The sequence below is a fragment of the Rattus norvegicus genome, chromosome 5 (genome assembly GCF_021556685.1).
Source record: "Rattus norvegicus strain SHRSP/BbbUtx chromosome 5, alternate assembly SHRSP_T2T, whole genome shotgun sequence".
Lineage (NCBI taxonomy): Eukaryota > Metazoa > Chordata > Mammalia > Rodentia > Muridae > Rattus > Rattus norvegicus.
Window position 1 is genome coordinate 64,267,672 of NC_141538.1, and position 25,775 is coordinate 64,293,446.

Below are 25,775 nucleotides of genomic sequence, written 5' to 3' on the forward strand. Positions count from 1 at the left end.
TCAGGCTGTCTTTGAATGCTCCATGTTGCTAAGGATGAACTCGAACTCCTTATTTTCCTGCCCCCACCTCCTCTGTGCTAGGACGCGCGTCTTATGTGTTGGAATTGAGGAATGACCAGGGCCTTCTATGCGGTAAGCAAGTACTTTACCAATTGGGTTACACATCCAACCTCATAATTAAACATTTGTTTTTTTAAAGGTGTGACCAAGGGAACCAATGCTGGAGGCGGTGAAAACCGTCTCGTAGTACCAGAAGGTACAGCATTGACTCCAGGTTGCAGGAGCGCAGCTCTTCACGGTTCACGAACGGTTAAAAGGGCAGTAGCGCCCCAGAGTGCACTTTACAACCTAAGGGTGGAAAAGCCGTGAGGACAATTAGTACACTAGCGGAAAAAACCAAAACCAAACCAGACACTCTCAAAAATGCCTTTTCCCACTCTGGCACTATCAGGGTCCCTCTCCGAAGTCACCTACTAACCCTAATTCCCCTACTAACTCAGACCTCCGCCAATTTGCTCTGCGCCACGTGTTACTATACGAGGGCGTCTCCCAGAGCTAAAAAAGAGGCCGCCCCTGACGACCGGACCAAGGTATCATGGGAATTGTAGTTTTCTTTCCTGCGCCCGAGAAAGTGAACTCGCACTTACTTTTGTCCTTCAATTATCATCTATTTTGTGTAACTCAATCAGATAAAAATATGCGCCATAGTTTTTTTTAGCCGATATAGTTTTCGAAAAGAAGAGTGAAGAAAAAAAGAACAAAACCAAACGCAAAGTTTATAGGCTGAGAAAACAAAGGGTTAATAGGCATTACGCATGCGCTCGGAGGACTCGCGGGTTGGGCGGAAGAACAGCTCCCAAGAGCTGTGTTTTCCCCGGAAGTACCTTCTCCTCCCCGGAGTCCTCGCGGACGCGGCTTCCTTACCTCATTTGTCCTCGCCCCTCCCCGTTCCTCTACGTGTTTCGGTTCCTGGTTGGTGCTTCCTGGTCGCAGCCGCGGCAGTGAGTATGTGTGTGACGGACCCCGAGCTGTCTGCGGCCGGGGGACCCCTGCCCCTCTCCGCCTCGCCCGCGGAGCTAATGCGTGCCCCTCTCTGGCCTTCACCTCCCGGTCCTTCGGGGCGCAGCGCAGTGCAGCGCAGCTAATGGCCTCTCCGCTACGTGCCGCCCCACGCGGCTCAGCGGCGGGGCTGGGGTTTGGCGGGTCTCTGACCCGCGGCCCGAGACCAGGGCTTGGGAAAGGCTGGGTGGCTATGGCCTTGACAGGCATGTCTTTTCTGTCTGCTTTACTCCACCGCTTCCCGCGGTTCACCTATCCTGAGGAAGTGGGCCAGTCCGTAAACGCGGAGGCTTCCCTTCGCTGAGGGGAACCTGGCCCTCAAGGATGCGTCCAGTCTGGGGCCACCTTAAACTTGTACTGTCAAGTAGCCGCTGCACGAGTAGACACAAAGAACCTGGGAACTGTACCCCATTCCTTATATAAAGCCAGAAGTCGCGGAATATCCTAAGATTATCCTTTACGGGCCCCCAATACACACCCTAACAGCAGACAGTAGTAGTCAACTCTAGGAAGGAGCAGCCTTTACTGTGAGAAAATCGAGGTTGAGAGTTGGCAGGCCCCAGTTCCAGCCATCACTGATTAGCTGCTGACGCTCAAAATACCTTTAGGCCGAGTTTATTGTGATTTCAGATTTCAGGGTTGAATGAAGGAAACTTTTAAGGGCCTTTTAGCCCGTTGGATAACTTTTCTCTGAGCCTGTTTTTCTCAAGTATAAAATCACCTTTAATTTAATGACAGCCTGTTTTTCTCAAGTATATACAAAAAAAATCACCTTTAATTTAATTACTAGACTCCCTTCAAAAGCTCTGAACTTCGTTTTGAACCTTAGAACCGTGTGTATTTTAAGACAGCATTATGCTTTAGGAGCAGATCATTATTGTCAAGTCAGAGGATGGGGAATGGTCTGAGGGAAAAATTGGAAGTGATTGTATGATAACTACAAGGTTAACAGTGCATGGGAAAAATAGGGAAAGCCTTGTTTCCAGTGGAATCCCAAGAGTAGTTGGAAGTTAACCTAAGTAAATTAAACATACATTTCTTCCACGGAGACAAGCCTATTGTTTTCTCTTTGATGTGATCCGTTTGGATTCTTTACCTCATTTGATTGGAAGTGGCAATAACATTTGAAAAATGGGCAGAAATTTTAACTTTTGTAATTGGTTTTGTTTCAGTCTTCATTGTCAGTAGCACACCGAGATTCTTGTAAATTATAAACCTAACTTGAGAATAAACTATTAATCAGTGTATCCACTAACAACTGTGGATTTAAAAAATTAGCCATCAAGCTGGGGTCCAGCTCCAAGTAGAACAGCAGCTTAGTATGTCCAGGACCTGGATATAATCCCCAGTATAAGACCAAATTCTGGGTTTAAATCTTCCTCATTGACCTATAGCACCCAAAAGGAAGCTCCAAGCTAGACATACTTTGGAAGAAAATTAAGAGCAAAATGTCCAGAATGACCAGTAGGTAATCTTTTAAGGGGAAATATTGACCTTAAAGTCTTCGTAAATCCTGGAAACCTAATTAAATTTGTTAGTTTAAAGAAATTTGGTGACTGCTTCTCTCTCTCTCTCTCTCTTTCTCTCTCTCTCTCAACACAGGGAGTGGTTTTATGTTATTTTTTTAGATAAGCTTCATTCCCACTTCAGACATTTTAGATTTTAAAATATGATCAGTCTTCTGTCTTCTGCAGTCACTATGCTTAGATAACATCTTTTGTTTATTTACTGTTTGGGGATAGGTGCTAGGGGTTAAGACAGGAACTTCTGACCAGATGCCAGGATTATTGTATGTTCCTGTGCCCCACCACACAGAGCTTTTGATAAAGTTTTTTGAGTACCAATTAGGTTCTTAAATAGTAATTTGTAAGTTTAAATGTCTACTTCTCCTTTTAATTAAAAAGTCTGTCTCAGTTTTCTTCCCTGTGGGAAGTTAGTGGATATGAAACACATAAATTTAGGTGTTTAGCCAGTGTACGTATAGCAATATTTATAGTGATCATTGGCTTAGATCAGGAACATGTAAGTCATGTTAGCTGTGTTCTTACGCAAGTGTCCAGCCTAAGGGAGGCCTCATTGTGTCTTTGGATCTGTTTCTTCACATGTATATAAAGAGAGCTTTGTGAAAAAAATCCTTTTAAATTTAAATGTTTTGTCAGAAGCATGTGTTGCCTGCTTAAGTATACTTTGGAATCATAATGAACAAAAACTGAGAAAGCCTTCTGAGTCAGAGGGTGTGTATGTATGCATACAAAAACACATGCATATATACTTCACACTCTTCTCTGAGTATACTTTTTTAAAAAATTAAGTGAATTTGATTGTAATTAAAGTTGTAACAAACCTAAGTAGCTTGAGGCAAGCCTTAACCTTGGCATACATGAGCTATATAAATACAAGAGCGTATGTTATGCCAGAACACAATTTTCAAGTAGAGAAGGAACAAAATCCTCTTAACTGCCATAGGGGTTAAATTGTTAAATTCATTTTTCTACATTTCATGGGGAGAGATAAATCCTTAGACCCAAAGAAGTCAGTTTTTATTATGGCTCTGTAGTTTATTTTTGGCATACATTCACAGGTGTGCCTATGGCTCTATTCTTAATCCCTTTCCTTTGGGATGGCTCCAAGAGAAGTACAAATTTGTAACTCTGTAATTTAGCTCTTTCATTTTTTTTTTCTCCCCGTGCTGCCCTGGAATTAGGTTTTATCTTAAGTCCACACTGGATCCTCAGGATGGATCCACTGAGGATTTTGAAGGAAGCATAATTCCTTGACTTCTTTTAGAATTAATTTACCTATTAAATAAAAAAGGGAAGAGCTCATCTTTCATTTGAATTCCTCTGAGGCTAACATTTCACTATAAACCGATAAATGTCATGATCATTATTATTCAGACAGTCACATTCAACTCGAATGACAATAACAATGTAGTGGCCTGAAAGACAGTACAATGTGGGAAAAAGTATACTATATTCTTTTTTTTTTCTTTTTTTTTCTTTTTTTTTCCAGAGCTGGGGACCGAACCCAGGGTCTTGCGCTTGCTAGGCAAGCGCACTACCACTGAGCTAAATCCCCAACCCCTACTATATTCTTTAAAAGAAAAAAGAGATTCATTTTGTTTTGTTCTGTTTTGGATTTTTTTGAAATATTGTCTACTAGTTCAGACTGACCTTAGAATTTACAGTGTAGCTGAGGATAATCTTGAACTCCATGTCTTCTTGCTTCTATCTGGAATTACAGCAGAAGTCACTTACTTCTGGAAAACAACACCCAAACTCTAGCTTGAGTGTCTCTAATCTTTGGCTTTTAGATTCTTGGAGTCTGCTGGTTCTCTTAACAAAACAGACAAAACACCTTGCTGTTCTGGCAGAAACTCAAACCTAGGAAAACAAGCACTGTTTGTTGATTGTATTTGTAAAAGTGGAAGGAGAGTAAGTTGGCATTGTTACTCTTGTCTAGGGTGCTCCTGGTTTTTAGACAAGCATGATTTACTTTCCCCAGAGCTATTATTTTGATCAGCATTCCATTGGTGGATAATTGAAACATCTACTGCATAGCCTTTTGGTTAGTGCTTTGGAATAATTACAGACAACTGAGAAATTATCCCGTCGCAATGTCTATATTCTTGGCATTTGTTAGATTGGGGGGGGGGGCAGCTAAAGAACAATGGCTTGATGGCTGAAGTCATGTTTTCAAACACTTATAAACCTCTCCAAATACTAGCTGTTTTGCTTGGCTATTGTGATCTATTTAACAAAGTGCATAAGGTCCCTGTCTTCCTGGAATTATGATCTATACTTCTGGGACATTTACATTGAATAAATAATTAATTAGAAATGTGATGAGTGTTTTATAAGCCTCTGAAAGAGAGCATGTAGTTCTTTCTGATGGGAAATACTGGTAAACCTGAGTTGAAAGATACATGGGATTTTATATATGCATAGCAGAAATTTTTTCTGGACATTTATTCCCAAAACTGTTATTTTTGTCTCAACTTTAGGTATTTAGAAAATTTGTGTTTGGAATGCAATTTTGTAACTAACATGGGAATAAACATATTATCAAGTGTTTTATGAATTCTTTTGACCAAGATCTGAAGGCCACAGGATAGGTTACTATTAGTAGTAGAGGTAGCAATAGTGTTGCAGCACTGGGAGTCAACCCAGGGTCATTTCACATAGAGGCTCGCACATTGCTCCTGGGCCCTCATCTGTTTTAAATTGAGAATAAAACATTGATAGTAAGTGTGAAGAGGGCTTTCTCTTGTATGAGGAGGTATGCCTGGGAAGAAGTGATAGAGAACAAAAGGAGAGACAGAGGAAGATGGATGGAGGCAGGTGGTTCTCCTGCTACTGCTGTTCTCTTTGTAGTATGATAAACTTCTCTCTCTCTCTCTCTTTCTCTCTCTCTCTCTCTCTCTCTCTCTCTCTCTCCCTCTCTCTCTTTTCTTTAAAAAAAAGTTAATAGAGCTCAGCAACTTGGCGTACTTTAATTCCAGCATACAGACAACTGTCACTTTTAAGTTCAAGGTTAGCCTGGTCTCTATATAACAACAACCTGTTTAAAAAAAAAAATAAAAGAGGAGTAAAAGATGAATGGAATAGGAGTACCTTACTTTTAGGAGTCTAAATGTTTTGGAGAACAACTGTTTGCTGACAAGCAGTGGATCTCAAACAGTTTTGTTTTCTAGTATATCTTTAGGATATTTGCATTGATACAGTTCAGTCTGTTGGTAGCAATTCTTATTTGAAAGGTCTAGAGTAGCAGCTCTCAACTGTGTGTCACAATCCCTTTGGGGGTTGAACAACTCTCATATCAGGTAGCCTGCATATTAGGTATTTATATTATAATTCATAACAGCAGTAAAATTACAGTTATGAAGTAGCAACAATAGTTTTATGGTTGGGAATCATCTCATTATGAAGAACCCTATTAAAGGGTCTCAGCATTAGGAAGGTTGAGAACAACTGTTCTAGTGGGCAATAGCAGGATTTATAAGTGCATAAGAAGACATTTTAACATGTTGGGAAAAGTGGTGGCCTTAGAAGTGAGCTCTGGGGTGATAGGCACTTAGGAATCAGGATTTTAACTTTTAAAATTATTCTCGTATGACTTTCTCTTTTACAGCATTGCGGCAACTGACTTTCCATAATGTTTGGTGGCTTTGAGACTATAGAAGCATTCGAAGATGACCTTTATCGTGATGATTCATCTAGTGAACTTAGTGTTGATAGTGAAGTGGAATTTCAGCTCTACAGCCAAGTCCATTATTCCCAGAATATTCATAATGCCAACGAGGAGGAAGGGTATGAGGAAAAGAACTGTGAGAGTTCTGAAACAGTGAGTATTCAACCAGACCAGAAGAACTTAATCGTCCTTTCAGATAGTGAGGTCATCCAGCTGTCAGATACATCAGAGGTCATCACATTGTCTGATGAAGATAGTATTTATAGATGTAAGAGAAAAAATATTGAAGTCCAAGCACAAGAAAAGACCCAAAGTCCTGCAACGCCTCGTTCTAATAAAGTGGCTAACAAATGCAAGAGGAGTAATAAGAAGCCTGAACCTGAAGAGAGCCCAAGTACGATCCGAGAGGTCATGATCATAGAGGTCAGCTCAGATGAGGAGGAAGAAAGTACCATTTCAGAGAATGAAAATGTGGAAAGCTGGATGCTCCTGGGATGTGAGGAAGATGATAAAGACAATGACATCCTTCTCAACCTGGTGGGATGCAAGGACGCTGGTGCTGAAGGTTAGTATCGTCTTGACTATTTTGAAAAGTACATCTTTATCAAAGGAGGACTGCTTTTCCTAGATGAAAGGCCAGTAGGCTCTGATCCGTTCAATTTCATTTTTTGGTCTTACTCTCATGAGGCTTACTACCCTAGTGGTGCTTTTTCTAAACATGATAAAGGGTGTGTTAAAGTATCAAGGAAACCGCTTCTATAAGCAAATTCATAGAATTTCTTCGTGTTTGGCTCAAGTCATTCTAGATGGAAGTCTTAGTTCTTTTCTGTTTGTGAGCACAGGTGAGTACTCTGTCTACTTGGCTTTGTGCTCTTATTCGACCAGATCTTGGAACTCCCTCTGTGTGGTTTCGTTATTCAGTAGTTAGGCGGATAACAAGCATGTTGAACGTCTAGTGCACAGAAAACAGACAGAACTGCAGATCTAGTAAGGCAGGAGATAGGACAGCCTAAAATTCTGCAGTAGACTGTAGGAGAAAATGCAAATTTTAAGTACCACATTCTTGAAGGTGAAACTTTCGGTGTTAAGTTTTGCTCCCTCTGTTACATACATCTGGTATCAGTGGATAGTCTTAACAGTTACCTTCATTCCCTTCTTTCACGCAGAGTCTCTTACAAGCTTCCTAATTGGTCTTCTTTAAACCTGCCCTGCACGCTAGGAGTCTTCATGGTACTTTGTTGGAGTTTCAAAACCATATTGCATCCCTTCTGTTTTCTGAAGAAATGATGACATTAAATATAGATCATGCTTGGATATCCAAGGAATGGATATCCAAGGAATGGCAAACTTTTTTTTTTTTTTTTTTGAGGAATCAGGTGGGCAATATTTTAGGACTCCAGGCTATAAAATTTTTTAACTATTCAACCTTTTGTTGGAAAGTTGTCTTCCATAATACTTAAAGAAATAGGGGCTAAGGAAGTAGCTCATTTGGTAGAATACATGTGTAGCATGTATGAAGGCCTGGGTTTGATCTCTGCCATCATATAAAGCAGTTGTGCTGATGTACACCTGTAGTCCCAGTATTCGGGAGGTGGTGGAAGCAGGAGGACCAGGAGTTAAAGGTTATGTACCAAGTTAATAGGCCAGCCTTAAGTACATGAGATACTGTCTTAAAAAGAAGAATAAGAAGATTTGGGGGTGGCTGTTTCAACAAGATCTTTCTTAGAAAACAGAGGACTAGCACAGGCTATAGTTTGTTGAGCCTCAGGATTTGACAGCAATAAATGATGATGATGATGATGATGATGATGATGATGATGATGATGATGATGATGATGATAGTAATAGTATAGTAGTAATACAGCCAAATCAAATGAAGTTCTGCTTGAGTAAGAGAGAAATAATAATGTTTTAGGCAGAAGGGAAGAAACCTTTAGAGACTAAACTGGTTTGCTAGGTCACAGAAGTTTTGTAAGATGAGATTAGCTATATATGTTATTAAATGAGTCTTAAAAGTGAACTGCCAAATCTTCTAATATTTGTAGAGCTGGGGAAGAAAGGTCTGCATTCTGATGGATTGAAGTGGATGAGGGAACGGTATGAGCTGGTGTGTGATTCCCTTGGGAAGAGGGAGATGAAAGGTGACTGGAAAGGATGGGCGCTCTGGAGACTGTCCGATAGTGGATCTTCGCATTTGCAAGATACAGTCCCTTTAGAATAGTTGATGGGCCTCACTACGACTGTAGGTCTACTTTTAGTATCTGGCAATTGGAAAAATGTGTGTTAATAAAGAGTTGCTAATACTCTGCTAAAGACTATTTAATAATCACAACACTGTACCTTGGTTAATACACATGTGGGAGATGGTCTTTATATAATACATGACTCAATACCTAACCTGTTATTAATTGTTTAGCTCCCCAGGAGTCTCCAGCTCTGAGCCTGGAATTCATTAAGCTAACACCTCAGCAGTAAAAGAATAAAGACTGCTTAGAAGTGGTGTTCAGTCACAATAGAATAATGTGAATATAGTAACTCATTTCAAAGGATGCCATTGTTTTGGTAATATTTGGTAGTCTAAAGATCCTCTTCTTAACTAGTTTCTATTCATATTCCTTTTTTTTTCCTGAGTCTCTCTATTTGCCTTTATTGCAAAACAAGGATTTCACATACTGAAGATAAAGTTTGTTTTTATTTTGTAACAGGTCTCTGCTGGTTTGAGGATCTGCAGAGATGGTAAAAGCTAATGGCAGTATTTATAAAATATCTGAAAATATAAACTAGGCATTGAAAGAACTTGAAATGAGAAAGGGTGGCGCTGAGAAAGAGAAGTTGCTAATGCTGTGGACCTAAAGAGGAAGTGACTTGACGTAGGTGATGGACTTGATGTGGCACTGGAATTGCAGCATGGTGTTGGGGCAGGGCTGCCTTTCTGCTGTTGGATGATGAGGGAACCTGGTTGGAGAGAAGGTTTCTATAAGAAAAGATCAAAGGCAAGTTGTGCTTAGAAAGGTATATGAGAGGATTATTTACTTGCTAAATTTTTTTATTATTAGAAATTACATTTTTAGTTTTTATTTGTATATATATGTACATGCATGAGTGTGGGTAAGTTTGGGTATGCGAATGCTGTGGCACACTTGGTGGAAGCCAGAGGACAACTTACAAGAAAGAATTAGTTCTCTCCTACCATGTGGGTCCTGGGAGTCTTAACACAATCTTCAGAGTCTAATACAATTTCCTGCTGAGCTGCCTTACTCAGTCTTCATTCACTGAAATTGTGTGTAAGTGTTGGCCTGAAAAGGAAAGGTGGTGTTAGTAGACTAACGTGCAGTCTGAGAACCTTGAGAAAAAAGAGATGCTTAAAATACAGACTGGCATGAAAACATAGACATGTACTTATTTTAAACTAGAGACCAATTGTTCCATTGAAGAGACTAATACAGTAAGAAGCTGTGTAATTTTGTAGATGTCTCAGCCATTGGAACTGTCTTTCAAAATTCTGATAATGTTTCTGAAATTTTGTGTTTTATAAATGAGTAAGTGCATTTGAACTAGTATGTTATTTAAATGCATACATATTCTGCATTTTCCCTCTAGATACATTTACATGGGCAGAGGGTTCATAGTTGCTGTAGATTTTTTAGCAATCTCAATATACACATTTTCTATCATTAAGAACCTCTACATTTTTGTTCAAAAGAAAACTTTATAAAATTTTCTCTTTGGTCTATTCCAGTTACTAGTATCACCATCCTTGAACTTTGGGGCTGCTGTTAAATAAAATTAGGGCTACTTAATACAACCTTTGTGATATCATGATGGCTGACCTGAGAACTGGAGTGCTATTGGGTGACTAGGAGGCAGTAATGTATGCAGCATGGATATGCTGGGCAAAGGGATGATTCTCAAAAGCCAACAGAGGAGGCTAGTGAAAGATAGTGCCAAGCTACTCAGAATGGCATACAGGTTGAAATTTACTCCATTGATTATTCCTGGAATTTTCCATTTAATATTTTTTCAGATTGGAGTTGACCATGTGTAACATACTTTGGAGACCAAAGCATGGATAGCTATAGGACTTCTGTGTTAGAAAAGCATGTCTGCTGTTGGGAGGAAAGATGTACCAAAAGAAACGAGTATGTTTTCACTGGTGTAGTATGGCAACCATTGCTTGCATAAGACAGCTAAATAATAAAGACAATAAGAACTTTAGGATTTTTCTTGGATTAAAAAAAGGATGTTTTAACTGTAGGAACAATGGTTAGTTCTTGTAGGTTTTTATTAAGGATAGAATGTTGTAATGAATTCCAGTGTCCTGTAAACCAGCTTCAACAATGATTCATAGTTGACACGATCTTAGAACTTGGAACTTATCTTTTTTTGTCACTATTTTGAAGCAGACCATAGATATGTCATTTCACTCATATATACAGTATGTGTTTCACTCTGTAAAACTTCCTAAAAGGGAAATTCATTGAATTTTGGGCTGATAATGTAATCATTTTCACTCCCAAACCATTTGCTAATAACCAGTTTATCAAATACCCAGTGAAAGTCACAGGCCAACTCCCAGCTTTTTCCCCTTAGAGTTAATTTGAATCATTTCTGGTCTGTATGTTGCAATTTCTTGCTGACTTTAATGTCCTTTCATTTATAAGTTACCCTTTATCTCCTCTGCTTTCTTTTTTAATTTTTTTGTAAATGTAGTTACACTAATTGGATTGCTTTCCATCTAGAATTTCCTATATCTATATTTTGTTTGGTTTAATATATCTTATTGCATTTCCTACTTCCTTGTTTTCCTTTTACTTACCTTTGATACATAGATTCATCTGTTTCATTTTGCCTTTTAAATTTTCAATTGCCTTTTAAAAATACATACATTTTATTTTTTTAGATTATAGTATAATCACATTGTTTCTTCCCTCCCTTCAAATCTTCCCATGTTTACCAACCACTTTCTCTCTTTCAAATGTATGCCCTCTTTTCCCTTAATTGCTGCTGTATATGTGTACTGCTATTATGTGTGTTTGTTTGTATCCCTAATCCATAAATACAACCTGCTTGGCCCATATAATGTTACTTAATGCATGTTTTCAGGGTGACCCTTGGACAGTCGATTGGTATGCTCTTCTCTAAAGAAGACTGCTGCCTCCCACTCTTAAGTTGCCTGTAGTTCTTTGTTAGGGTTGAGGCCTCATGCTCACGCTTCCACTCCCACCCCTCCACTTAAACATGTCTTTTGTTTTCCTTGTTCAGCTCATGTTTAGGCAGTCTTGTTGGTGAGACTTCTTGAGTATCGCTTCTGACATTCCTAGGAGACAGTCTTACAGTACATTCCCTACCCCTCTGGGGGTTAGAGTCTTTCTACCTCCTTTTCCAGTGGTGCAGGAGTTGTACTGTAGATGTATCCTTGGGGACTGGGCTCCACAACACTGCATTTTGCTTCTTGTAGGTTTCTGTTATGGTCTCTGTCTATTGCAAACATGTCTCCATGATGAGCAGCAAGAACTATACTGGTAAAGATTATCTTTTCAAAATTTAATTTTGTCTTATATAAATAATTTAGTTTTATATAATTATAAAATCAATAAAATAAGGTAAAGCCTATTCAGATAAACCTATTGTTGAAGTCTCTCCCTTATCCTCATGAATACAGGTTAAGATAGAAAAGAAAACAAGGCAGTGCTTTGTCCTTATGTTAAAGTAAAAAAACAAACAAATATATAAAAACAAATAAATATATATATATAACAAATATATATATTTATATCTTCGTGGTCTCTCTTCCCCTTTGTTAAATAATTAGGACACGCTGTCATACTATTCTACCTTTTTTTAAATAGTATGTAATGGAGCTGGATTTCAATAACTATGCATATGTAAAAATGTTTCTCATTTTTAGGACTGTGGATATTTTTGTACCTCTTATGCTGAGCCATGCTGATAATGAGATACTTAGTGTTTTCTGAATGTAAGTAAAGAATACTGAAATAGTCAGTGAATGGTAAACTTGTTGCACTATTAAATGAAGAGCAGATAGATAATAGTTGAGTTACAACTGGAGAAGCAAGCTTTAGTTCTGTTCTCCGTTAGTGCCTCTTTCTCATTCCAAAGTGTTGAAAGCTACAGATTTAGCAAAAATTAATAGTCTCAGGATTTAGAAAGAAAATATCCTTTGAAGAATGAAAACTATGGCATTTTTAAGTTGAAGCCATATTAATTTCTAGTTTGTGACTGTGGTGGTCTAAAAGTTCTTTATTAATGCTTAGCATATCCAGTTTGGCTCATGTAGTAGATACAGAAGGAGTTTAAGTGCATTTCTGTCTTTGCTACTAATATATTTTCTTTTCATAGTTATTTGAAGTTGAAGTTGTGGTTTGGTTAATGTGAAATCATGGATTTTTGAAATTGAGATATATTTAGGACAATAAGAAATTGACAATTTTTTTTGTGTCAAATTTCATTTTTCCCTAAATCATGTACATAAGCTTGGGTGTAATTTCAGAAGGTGGAGAACTCCGGCAGTGTCCTTGCTGAGTTCCTGGCACTCTCCAGGTTCTCAACCAAGGCTTGAAGCTGAAAATAATGGAGTAGAATGGGCTTCTATTTAAAATTAAGTTTTTTGTTTCTTGCCTTTTTACTGAGTTTTTGATCATTTCCCACCTAGGTGCCATGTATATTGATCATTGAGGACCACCAGTCTCACCTTCCTACCTCATACCTTCTTAGCATCTCTCCTCACCTTCGTGTCCTCCGCTTTTTAGTTTTTCAAGCATTTCAATTATTTGATTTGGTTTGGGTCTTTACATACACAGTTTTTCTTCTTGGATTAATCTCTGCCTTGCCTGCCTGATCCCTGTTCATCCTTCAGTTGTCAGTTTAAAGTTTACTGAAGGAAGTAATGGTTACAATTTCTCAGTTATTAGATACCAAATTCTACTTAAACAAAAAACCCAAGTTGTTTTTTGATTGTCTCAAGTATGACACTTTCTTTAAATACATTTTATTTGATTTAATGACATTTTCTAATCTAGCTTATGAGATAATCTTAATTCTTAAACCTTAAACAAACAAACAGACAAAACAATCACTTTGCAAGTACTTCCTTAGTAAGGTATTGGGATTCAAGAGCTGTCGTGTGGTCCCTGCCTTTAGAAGCCTTAACTTGCTTGATCGTATGGAAAACTCACTGGTGTTAAAAGACATTTCTACAGGAACAAGAGATGTCGCATCACCACATACAGTCATCCTACATGGATAGAATACACTTTATTTAGTTATTTTTTTAAAAGTTCCAGGTGCTGTAGACATGGCTTGGTAGTTAAGAGCACTGTTGCTCTGGCCCAAGTTCTGTTACCAGAATCTACGTGTCTGCTTATGTCTGTAGCTCAAGTTCCAGGGAATTCAAAGCCTTCATCTGACTTCCATGGGCACCATGCATGCATGTGGTGCACATACATACACGAAGGCAAAATGCTCATACATATAAAATAAATCTAAAATAATTTAAAAAACAAAAAAGCTTAGTCTGTAAAGCACTTGCCTGCAAGCATAACGACATAATTTTGATCCCCAGCACCTGAATGAAAAGTCTGGTATGATTGTAGGTACTTGAAATTCCAGTACTGAGGAGGCAGAGACAGGCAGATTAGATCCCTGGGACTTGCTAGCCAGAGTATTTAGCATAATTGACAAGCATCAGATCCTAACAAGAGCCCCTGTCTTAAAAAAACAGGACAACACCCAAAGTTGATCTCTAGCCTCCATGCATGTACACACATATATGTGCACATCACACGTGTGCTCATGCACATGAACATACCTACATGTGGGGAGATAAGAGTGGTGCATGCAATTGAGAAAGCTCACTAGCTGGGTATGATGGCTTATGCCTGTACCAGTTCAGGAAGGCTAAGGCTGATTTCAAGTTTAAGACCAGACTGGGCTGCATACTGAAACCTTGTCTTCTAAAACAATGCACAGCTGGGTTCATGTCTTTAATCCTAGCACTCAACAGGTATGCAAGGTTGTGAATTCAAGGCCAGTTTGGTATACATAGTAAGTTCTAGGGCCAGCCATGGCTACGTAGAGAGACTTTGTCTCAAAAGAAACAAAACAAAACAAATGAACAAAACAAAAAACAAACAAAAAACCCCCATAACTTTTACTTTGTAGGCAAAGCACAAGACTCAGTTGAAAAGTTCAAGTAATATGCATGAACGAAACATGAATATATGGTACCATTGATGCTTATATGTGGGTAGATAGAATGGAACATTTTAATAGTATGTCTTTCACACAGCTATCTTAGCTAAGATTAGAGCAGACATTTAGGTTCTGTTTATGTTCAGAATACTGTGGAAGATTTCTTGGTCTTGATTTTCTTTGTTTCTGACTATTTCTTGTCTCTATTTCTCCCATTTCTTCTTATTGAAAATATAGTTGGAACCAGGCAGTGGTGGTACAGCTTTTGGGAGGCAGAGACAGGTGGGTCTCTGAGTTCAAGGCCAGCCTAGTCTATAGAGTGAGTTCCAGGACAGCCAGGGCTACACAGAGAAACCCTGTCTTGAAACCTACTTTCCACACACAAAAAAGAAAAGAAAATATAGTTGGATATTTTATTTATAAAAAATGCCCAGCCTGTGCATAGTTTTATGAGACAAGATGTTAGTATGTAGTTCACTTGAAGTGTGTAGTATACATTGCAGCTGGATCAGGTGCTGTAAATGGTTAAGGAATGGGACTAGCTATTTAAGGAGTATCTTACACAGGTCTTTAAACTTTTAAAAATTATTTATTTTGTATGTATGGGTGTCTTGCTTGCATGTATGCCTGGTTACCATGTGTGTGCTTGGTAGAGCATCAGATCCCCTGGAACTGGGTGATAAGTCATCATGTGGGTGCTGGGACTCAAACTTGAGTCCTCTGGAAGGGTAGCCAATTCTTTTAACAACTGGGCCATGTCTCCAGCCCCTTTTATGTAGAGCTTTTGAAAAGAGAACATTTTTTTTTTTTAAATGAAACATAATTTGGGCTTTTTTTTTTTTATCAATTTTTTTTTCTCTCTCTTTTTTTTTTTTTTTTTTTTTTTTTTCGGAGCTGGGGACCGTACCCAGGGCCTTGCGTTTGCTAGGCAAGCGCTCTACCACTGAGCTAAACCCCCAACCCATAATTTGGGCTTTTTATAAGTTGTTGTCTTCCTTAATTGATTGAGCATAGTTAAGGAACCAAATTGTTTAGTTTGGAATCTAAACAATTAAGCTTTATTTTCAAGAATCCTTCAGATTTTTAAGGTAGTATTTTTCTCCTTTTCTTTTATCAACTTAATTTCGGTAATTACAGTTCTTATGGCATCCTAGGCCTAGTTGGTTATAAAAACAAATTGCCATTTGACACACTTCTCATAGATGCACAGTTTAGTGTCTGTCTTTAATTAAAAAGTAGCCACATGCTGGAGCTCCAGTGACCAGGAGCAACAAGGGCTCCCTCCCCAGTGTTCAGCTTTTGTCAGCTTGGACTACACGATCCCTAAAGCTGCTTTGAGCTGTGTCTCCAGTTGTACATGTCACCTTCTACTTAACTGTTGTAAGGGCATCTTTTTTATTTAATTTCTAATTAGCATAATGACTTGAGCTGTGTTATTCAGTGTTCCATGGTGAAGTTGTCATAGGATGAGAAGAAATAAAAATGTTCAGATTCAACTTTACTTGTGAATGGGGTGAAGTCTGAAAGCCTCTTATGGCTATTGTTCAGCAGACTACAAATCTTATTGGAAACCCAGGAAGTCCAAGGCAGCTTTGGGTTGAATTTTAATAACATTTGAAATGTCGATATTATGTGTCGCTAATTTTACTGTAGACCAGCAACTTTGGTATGCATTCTTTCAAAGTCATTTTATGACTTTCAGTCTAAATTCATTTATTGTTTTAAAAAAAAAACCTTGTTGAGTACTGAGGAAGAAAACTGAATTTTGCTTTTGAAAAGGACATTAAAAACCAACTTTGATTTTCATAGCTACACTAAATTTAATAGAAACTATTCTGTGGAAAACTACCTTGATATATATTTGTTGAACTAATGGCTTAGTGTAGTTACTATTTAAAAGTTAGTTTATAGATTTGCTTACTGCTTTGGAATGGAGAAGCATAAAATTAAGTGGGCGACATTTTCATTCTTATCATAGGAACTTGAGTCCTGATGTGTTTAGGTGCAGTGTTAAATGTAATTTTCACATAGCTTTTTTTCTATAAAAATAATCTTTTATATATAAAGATAATTTATATAAGGTTATTAAATATAACTAATGGATAGGATATTTTTATGGTTAGTTTATAAATTTTATATGAATGGCATGTTTAGACTGTGAAACATTTTTCAAAAGAAATACAGGAGAACTTTTTTTTCCCCCATAAGCATAAGGACTTTTCAGATAATTTCTTTATAGATTTTATTTTTAAGACTTTGCTAAGTTTATGTTCAGTTTCAAGTAATTTGTTACTTTCTTAAGTACTCCCATTGCAGTTAAAAATGACATGTTGATGGAAATTGCTCAGTCTAAAAAGTTCCCTCTGTTTCCTTGCTTACCTTTGTTGACTGTGTTGAAGGTATTGTGCTGAGGGTTTTGGCATTTTCAGTTATATGCCTGATTATTGTCACCTCTGCTAAGAATAAGAGATAAACATTTTAGTGAGCATCCACCACGTGTAAGGCCACATTTTCTTTTAAAAATAGTACAGAGCACATAAAAGCATACCTTTGATTTGAGTTTCATTTGAATCTTGATCCAGTCACATTGTCTGTGATGTCTCTGGTGTAATTCTGGAGATAAAATTTACCTTGTAGTGCCTGTTTGGATTCAAGTAATGGATGAAACACTATTTTAAGGTATTCTTACTGTGTTAAATGTGTAACTTCAATTTCTGTGATAAATTCTTAACCTTAGAATTCCAGCTTTTGTCAGTTTTGAAAGTTCATTCGCTGTTCTTATCCCTGTCTTTTGCAAACACATTTTAAAAGAAGACGGCGAACCTGTGTGGTGGTGAAATAGTTTGTGCCATCCCTTGCTTTAAGCTAGTCATCCGCACCAGGTGAGAGAGTAGCGCTTCAGAAGCTCACAGGCCAGTTATGAAAGAAAAGTGTTTTGTTGGCAAGTCCCTTGAAGTAGGTCCCATTTGGCTTTGCTTTGTAACTTAATAGCACTTGTAACAGAGTTGTCCACACCAGGCACACGGTCCTACCTCTAGAGAGAACTTTTCAATACTCTCCATATTTCTATTAATGAGGAATTCTAAAGACGAGAAAAGTTTGGTCATGCTGATAAATGTTTGCTAAAGTCATTCAAATAGTGCTTTTTAAAAAGTGGGGAATTTAGGATAATGGCAGATAAATTTAACTGAAAAAAGGTGGCTTTTGAAGAGTTGTGGAACTGCATCAACTCTGAAGTTAGCCTGATCTTATGTGTTAAGTTGTCTGCTCTGAGCATAGGGATTTTTTTTTGCCAGTAATTTTTTTTTTTAGAGATAATATTCCTTTATACATTTAAGGAGAAGAATCTTCATTGTCATTAAAATTTCTTTGTTCCAATAAGAACTTGAAAGATTGCCTCAGTTCTGTATAGGCAAGTATTTTGATCATTCTGCCTATTTTTGCTTATTTGGTTTGCTTTAGACATGACACAGATTTTGTGGTGAATAAACTTAAATGTTGTTCTGTGTCAGTATTGCCTAATAACCATCTAACCTGATGTCTACTAGTTGAAGAAGTTCATAATACCCAGTTTAAATGTTTCTGAATCTTTTAAGTTCTTGGTAAAAACTCCACCAGGTAGTAGCTTGTGAGATATTTGTGGGGTTTTGTTGTTGTTGTTCTATTTGTGCTTAAAATTTTCTGTTTAAAATGTTTTCATTTGGAAAGCCATCATTATTATATTGGGTTTAACAAAATAAATGTAATGGTCAAACCCCAAGTCATCTCATTTTCAACAATATTGGTTAAACTGACTGCAGTATAGTTCAGTGTTAGTGGAGAGGCTGTGCTTGCTGTTGGATCTCGCCACTACCTAATGCTAGGTTAGCAGGAGCAGCAAAGGCTTTATTACATTAGATGTTTTTATTCCTTTTGATTATTTAAACCTTGAAGATTATAGTTTTGTGTGCAGCGTTTTAAAACAATATTAAGCAATGAGAATAATTTTTTTTCCTTTAAATATATTATACACAGGTGTGTAGTTTAGCAAAAAAAGGAAAAACTTAATCTTCTTTTGAGTCTTGGTAGTTATTTTTAAACACGGATTAAACCAATAAAGTTTGTTTAGGAATCTCAGAAAGATCTTCAGTAGGGTACCTGCCGCTCAGCAGTCTGTCTGTGCAGATTTTCCTGCCTATTGTGGCTGCTTGCTCATTTAAATTTCCCATGGCTTTGGGTTGCAGACTTGGTTTTCTGCAAGAGTGCCCATGCTCATTTGGTCATATATTCCGAGTGACTTTTCTACTTTTTCTTTAGTCTTATTTTGTTGATTGCTAAGAGGACAGATTTTTTTTTTTTTAAATACCACACTTGTTCTTTGTTATTTCTTTTCCTCAGTGCATATTTTTCTATGTTGTTTTGTTTGGCAGATTGGAAAGAATTGTGTGGTAGTTAGATCCATGGGGACTAGTAGAGAAAAAGTTATTTTGTTCTTGGTTTTGTTTTCTTAATAACAGTAGCAATTTAATTCCTGAACTATTGAGAAGCTTAAAATATATGTCAGCTTTATTTATGAAATTGATGGAAAATTATTAATCCTATCTGTTCTTGATCATTTTACTGTTAGAATGAAAATATTGTTTGTTGTTGAGTCACGTTTTAATAGTAAAAATACTAATTGTCAGTAAGCAGTACTATTAAGAGATTTTATATTAAATATTACATAATAAAAACACATTCTTAAGATTAGTTTTAATTGTGTACATGATTTTATTTGTATTGAAAATTTGTTGTCCATAGCATGTATAAATAGACATTTGAATGTTCATTTACTTGATTAGGAATATTGCATCTTTACCTTGAGATCTTTTTATAAATTTATCTTTTAAAAAAAAAGACTATGCTTATTTCTCTTCGGACATAAATAACTTTGTTCCATGAGATAATAGCTTTATGAGATAATAGCTTTATGCTGCTAATGCCAAGTCCTTGGAAAAGTGTGCTGTGGCAGTGATTTTTGCTGTAAATAAAAACCAGGGAATCTGGTCCTAACAGCTCTACAAAATATTTTTCCCATATACAAAGGTTTTAAAACTATTTCTGTTTTAGAGTTGTTTTATGTATATGACATAATACAATATGTATATTACTCTAACATAAAATAAATAAAAAATCCTTGGCCATTTAAAGGTTGTAATAATTTACTATTTGGCTCAGGAAAAATGCTGTGATGCACTCTCAGTTAACAGCCTGAAAAAAACTTTCTGTTGTTGATAAATAGAAGGGGAGGAGTCACTGTGTTAATTTATCATTGTGGAATTTTTAATATAAGTGATTATATATTATAGCAATTGGATATTTAATAATTTTCTGTATATGGGTACTCTGGTAATGGGAGAATGACCATCCTGTGTCTAGTAATGGTGTTCTTTTTTTAAATTTTGGTAATTTTAGTGTCTTAAATTACAAAATTCATGATTACCAATATTACATTATTTTTATGTTATTTTGCTATTTTTTGTTTATCATTTCTCAATAGTTTGATTTTACCCTAATATTTTGATTTGTATGAAATGAGTTCTCAAGAAACAATTTCTTTTAAAAACAGTTTCAAAACAAGAAAATATATCCTGATATTTAACTAGTTGTTGATGGTTCTAAATAAATAGTCATTTGAACTTTTTGCTCATATATTTAATATTTACATTAGTAAAATTATTCACAGAATTCTGAATGGTATTTTAAAAGAGTTTTTACTTGACCTTTGATATTTCTAATAATTGCAAAATACAACCATTTGAAATAGTACACCAAGTCAGGGCATTTTTCTATGATGTGAAAGTACTATAACTATAAAAGCATGGAGCTTTGAGAATACATTTTCACAGCAAGTGTAGACCTTACTGTCTGTGAGCATACTAGCACAGTACTGCAGGCTGGAAATGTACCAAGGGAAGAAGCTGGGGGAGTGCTCAGTGCTGCTGAAACCTCACAGGCAGTTGTCACACAACCTTTGTTTTTAAAGGTCATGATTGCCTGATGCCTTTTCCAGTCTTTATTTGCAATTCTTGTTTTGTGGCATTTCCTTTTTTTTTTTTTTTTTTTTTTTTTTCTGTCTCTCTCTCTCTCTCCTCTTTATTTTTTGCTTTGGTGCTGGATGGAATATTCTTTTAAAACTGAGTAGCTAAACTTGTATAGTAACTATTAAGGTATAACGGAAATACTTTCATGTAAGACTTTTTTTTAGTCCAGAAAATGCTGTGACGGTAAGCTAATGAGAATAAAATTAATGAATGTTTTAGAAACCGATTAGCTTTGGAATTTTCTGTTCAGTTTCTGTTTTGAGTTAGAATTTAAATTGGAGCTGCTTACGAAATAAGTCCTATTACTGTGTTTCTGTGTTCCAGTTGAGTTTTGGTAATTTTTGAAAAATGATATTCGGTGATAAGAGAGAAAGTAGGAGATGAGAACAGAATAAAAATTGGGGGAGGGAGCAAGAAATCATCTGCCCCAAGTGATTGCAGCTGACAGGTGGAGAGACTGCAGACCAGTAGAGAGTTTTAAGAGACAGTATTGAAACTCCAGTTTAAAATACTAACAGGGTTGAACATATTTGACAAGGTTTGGTAGTGATAAGTGTTAATAACTTTTTCTCTGGTCTTTACTCTAAAGCAATATAGGTTTTAAAAAATTAGCAAAAAAAGCTTTGAAACTTATTATTACTGTCTAATAAATGATTATATTTATTAAAACTTATTAATATGAAAATATAAAGTTATAAGAGGTCTATAAGAGTACAGAAGTAGAATCACAAAAATTAATTTTTATATTTTGCTTTAGAAACTGCCTATAATTCGGGTATGCCATAATACATACTTTATTTCTTTGGGTTATAAGGATATCTCATTTTAACATTCAGAAATTTTTGAACTTTAATTTTAAATATTGATATAAATTGGAGCCTTTAAAAAAAAAAAAGGTACAGGATGGATGCCAGCAGTTGGCTTTTAAAGTTTCTAGTGATTACACTTGGTGAAATAGAAACATAGTCCTGGCATTATTTTCGGGATATACATGCATGATTAGCAGTACCGGAAGAAAGCCTTGTGAAGTGTAGCAGATTGTATCCTTGTCATCCCATTCCTACGGTGCTGTTGCTTTCTTTGTTGGGTTGGGAGATAAATTGTATCCCGAAAAAGGATGAAATAGAAAACTGCTTTCAGGTAAATTTGTATCTTTGCCTCTTAAAGGTCTTTGAAGATTCATGTCATAAAAGCTTGTGAAAATTCACAAAGTATATTTTCATTCAGTTGGCTGCTTAAAACATGATGAATCTAGAAAAAAATAGGTGAAAAAATTTTTATAGTTTAATGTTTGTCCTTGAATGTCATTTAGTGGGTTTTTTTGTTTTTGTTTTTGTTAATTTGGATTTTTTCTGAATTTGGGTAAAGATTCATTTCAATAATGTTATTTGGACAAATTTTCATAGTGGTAATTATATTTCAGTCAACAAGATATCTTGTGAGCCAGATATAACTACATTAGTATTCTTTCTTGGGCAGCTGTACAGTAAGTGCGCTATATATTACAGTGCATATGACCATTTCTAATCTGACCTGTTACTGTAAAGGCTAACAAGTGTGTGTGACTAGCCCACCCCTCTGGAGCAGTTGAAAACAGGCCTCAGAAGGCTCAAAGGAATTCTTTTAACTCCTAGCAGGGCCACGGGGTCAATGTCAGATTTAGTCATGCTGTTATTTTAGCCCAGTGGTCCAGAGAGATGACTGAAAAGTGAGTCTTTTATTTCTTTTTTTGTGTGGTTATTAACAGGATTAAATGTAAGCCATTGTGTACTTAGTACCAATTAGTTTCTCATCTGAGAGGTTCATTATGATTTTTTGTCAGCCTTGTTCTTGTAATATTTGTTTTATTGTTTGATTATTTAAAGGATGGATGGACTAAAGAAGTTTTCTAGCAGTGATTTGCTATTCCTCAAGAATTGTAATAAACAGTTAACTTTCCAGAGATTTTTCTCTTGATTAAAAAATGGACTATATTGAAAACTGACATGAAAGTGGGGAAGTTAAATAAAGTTTTCTTTTTTGTCTTTTTTGTAGTCTTCAAAAAGTGCTAACATAATATTTCATGTTTTTGGATGCCTACTTCATATTTGTATTCATATTTCTTAAGATTATATTCATTCTTTATGAATATGTAATTTATGAGGAGAAATGTGTGTGAAGAAACCCCAAAGTGTAAAAACTTCCTTAGTTTCTACATTTGAGCTATTAAAGCAGAACATAAGAATTCTAGAGTCAAGATGATTACCAGATACAAGCAAACCTTAATTTAGAAGGAAAGAATCTAACGTTGATTCTTTATGCTGTTATAAATGAGTAAAAATGGCAAGTTTTATGAGTTTGGAAAAAAGAAACATACCCAACTTTTTAGTTGCTTATTACATTAATGATGGATTTTACAAATTCTTATTATTAGTGTGATCAGTAATTCCTTACTTAGCATATTGAAATATTTTAATAAAATTTAGTCAAAATTGTTCTTGCAAGGTGGATTGGTTATGGTCACTTCATCTAAAAGCAAGGAATATAACCCAGATTAAAAGATAAATTGTTTGCTAGTTCATAAAGATATATATATAACATATAGTAAGGATATACTTAAATAGAATATGAGCTTTAAATAAGCCTTGTATTTGAAGTGTGTAATACACGTTTTCATATGCATTCACCATTAAATGGATAAATGCTTTATACAGTTTAAATACTATAAGTTATAATAGCAATTTATTTAGGTCAATGTGATTACTACTTTAACTGAATTGTTGAATTTCTTAATCTCAGATTGTTTGATGTATCATAGTAGATTATACAATTATGTTGAAGAACCTTTGTTGCAGGGCCTAACTTTTTTGGTGCCGAGATTCCTGTAGAATTGAATATGTAAAGCTGTACGATCTGGATAGCTATGAGATACACTGTCTCTGAAGTACAGCCGCCTGACCCACTTTGGGTAGCCCTTGCAACTTAGGATTTGTGGATTTAAGTTTTGGAAAAGGCACTTCTACAAAGATCTGTATATGCTATTTTTCTTACTTTTCTCTTTCCAAATGGAAGCACTGGAAAAAAGTGTACGGCAGTGTACAAAGTAGGTTAAAGATTTTCTAGCTACAGGAAGTAAATCAGTTCCTTCCCTTGTGATTTGTCATCGCATGGGAAAGAAACAAGTAGCTTCTTTTCAGGAAGACATATAGTTCCACCAACATTTTCTTAAGGATTTTAGAAAACAGGTGAACCGTTAGTATAATGGCATGGCAATATGAAAAAGACAAGCTTCTCATTTTGCTACTTTGTATTTAACTTTAAAGGAGGTGGGAAGAAGTAGGATAGATAGATATTAAGTTGCAAATCAAATTCACCTCTGAATTAATAGAAATTCACTTGAAATTAATATTCTTCTTGTTCTACATAATATTTTTTAGATGTAGCAAACAATATTAACCCTTTGTTATTTCTCTTTTAATTTGATGTTTAACTTTTAAATAGATCCAGGTATTAACATTCAACAGAAAATGTAAAGGGTAGATGGAACTGGGAAATGATATGTTGAGTGAGGTAATCCAGGCTCAGAATTGTCAGGTACCACATAGTCTCTCTTGGAGGGCCTAGCTTCTAGTTTTATATGTGTGTATTTATGTGGGGATGAACATGGGTAAACTCCAGGAATATGGGAAGATGCTTAAGAAAGGGAAAAGTAGACCTTGAGGGAGAGGTACGGGGAGGGTAGCAGAACACATGTGATCTGGACATGGGAAAGGAAATAGTTGAGGATGAAGGGAACACACAGGAGTGGGTTGGGAGCTGGGTATCAGCCACAACTAAATATGTATGACACTTCATTAAGAAAACTCATTAATTTTGGATGCTAATTAAGAAACTGAAAAAAATATATTATGAAAGGCTGAGCTGTAGTAGAGCTACTTCATTAGGACTTTTGCTCCTTTAGGGCCCCTCCTGCAGGAGTAATGTTATAAGCAGGGATGCGGCCCATGGGGATGCTTGCCCTTAGTTATTTCTCTCTTTCTGTGTGTATTATGCTATTCAAATAGCTTCAAGCCAGGCCACTTTAAAAAGCTTAGTGGAAGTTTAAGAACTTAAAGTAATACTATTTCACTTAAGACCATTAAAGATTATTGTTTAATTTATAATGAAGTTCTTGGAATAATAGGCATTTTATTGTAACTGGTGAGTGGTCTGCTAAATAAAAATTACTTTTATATAATGCCTTTTCTATTTAACCAAATGAAGTCTACCAAATGTTGCAAAACTACTTTATAAATGTTTAATATTGGATGGTATAGAGATGTAAGTTCATTTTTTTTACTATATAAATTAAATAAGACAAAGGAAAATATAAATCTAAGAAGATAAATGAGAGTTGTGTAGATGAATAGAATAAAAACAGGGTTAGTATTTAAATCCAAAGGCTAACTTTTATATATAGTGTCTAATGCTTGGGGCTTTTGTTCCTGCAGTGCAAATGACTTTTCTTTATAAAAGGCATGACAGTTCTATTAGGATTAAACATTATAGTTCATACTGTGCTTTTGATTAAGTTTGTAAGATTCCACCAGTGTTTTAGCATCTAGAACTTACAGCTGATTTTTTTATAGCTTTTTAATGAAGACTAAATATTTGTGACTTTTGTTCATACCAAAGTATATATTTGATAGGTTTTATTTAAATTTTTTAGTACATTGTTTGAAGCAAGATAGCTACTTATACCCTATGATATTGTTATTGGTTCAGCTAGGCCAATTGGCCTCTTGAACAACATTTAGAATTGAAGGTCACCAGTATTGGTCAGCTAATTTTTACTAGAGTTTACTTATATCTAGAGTCTAACAGTGGAGTTTGATTAAAAAGGAAGTTTTGCTCTATTTAAATCTCTAAAGCTCATTTAATGATAACCTGTTCTCCGTCTGGTCTCTATTACCTGTAAGCAACCGTTTCTTCATAGTGGGCTAGCGAAATATGTTTACTTCTGTTGCTTTTACTATTTAACGATTTGATTATGAAGTCTGTAAACTCTTTGGTTATCTTTCACTGACTGAGAACAAGGACAAATAATCTGAGACCACAAATAATAAGCAAAAATAAGACTCATATCCGTTCATTTAATCAATGACTAATCAAGGCTTCCTGTGTTACTACTCTGTAAAGTGTCCCAGTAAATACAGGGATGCGTCAAGAATAGAGCCTGACTTCACAGATCCTACAGTGGAGTAGAGGCCAAGACTTGCAGGAGAAAAATCCAGA

At 36.0% G+C, this 25,775-nt stretch overlaps 1 protein-coding gene across 17 annotated transcripts in view; it reads left to right on the forward strand.

Moving 5' to 3' along the window:
• Positions 1-896: 896 nt before the first annotated feature.
• Positions 897-25,775, forward strand: part of Zcchc7 (zinc finger CCHC-type containing 7) — a 179,682-nt gene continuing 154,803 nt past the window's right edge. For 9 of the 17 annotated variants that reach the window (XR_015619468.1, XR_015619479.1, XR_015619474.1 and 6 more), the window contains exons 1-2: positions 897-1,001; positions 6,190-6,814. Coding sequence is in view for 2 of the 17 variants with exons in the window: in XM_087548003.1 (XP_087404129.1) it covers positions 6,214-6,814 (601 nt within the window). In the remaining 15 variants the exon portion in view is untranslated. 17 annotated transcript variants of the gene reach the window in all.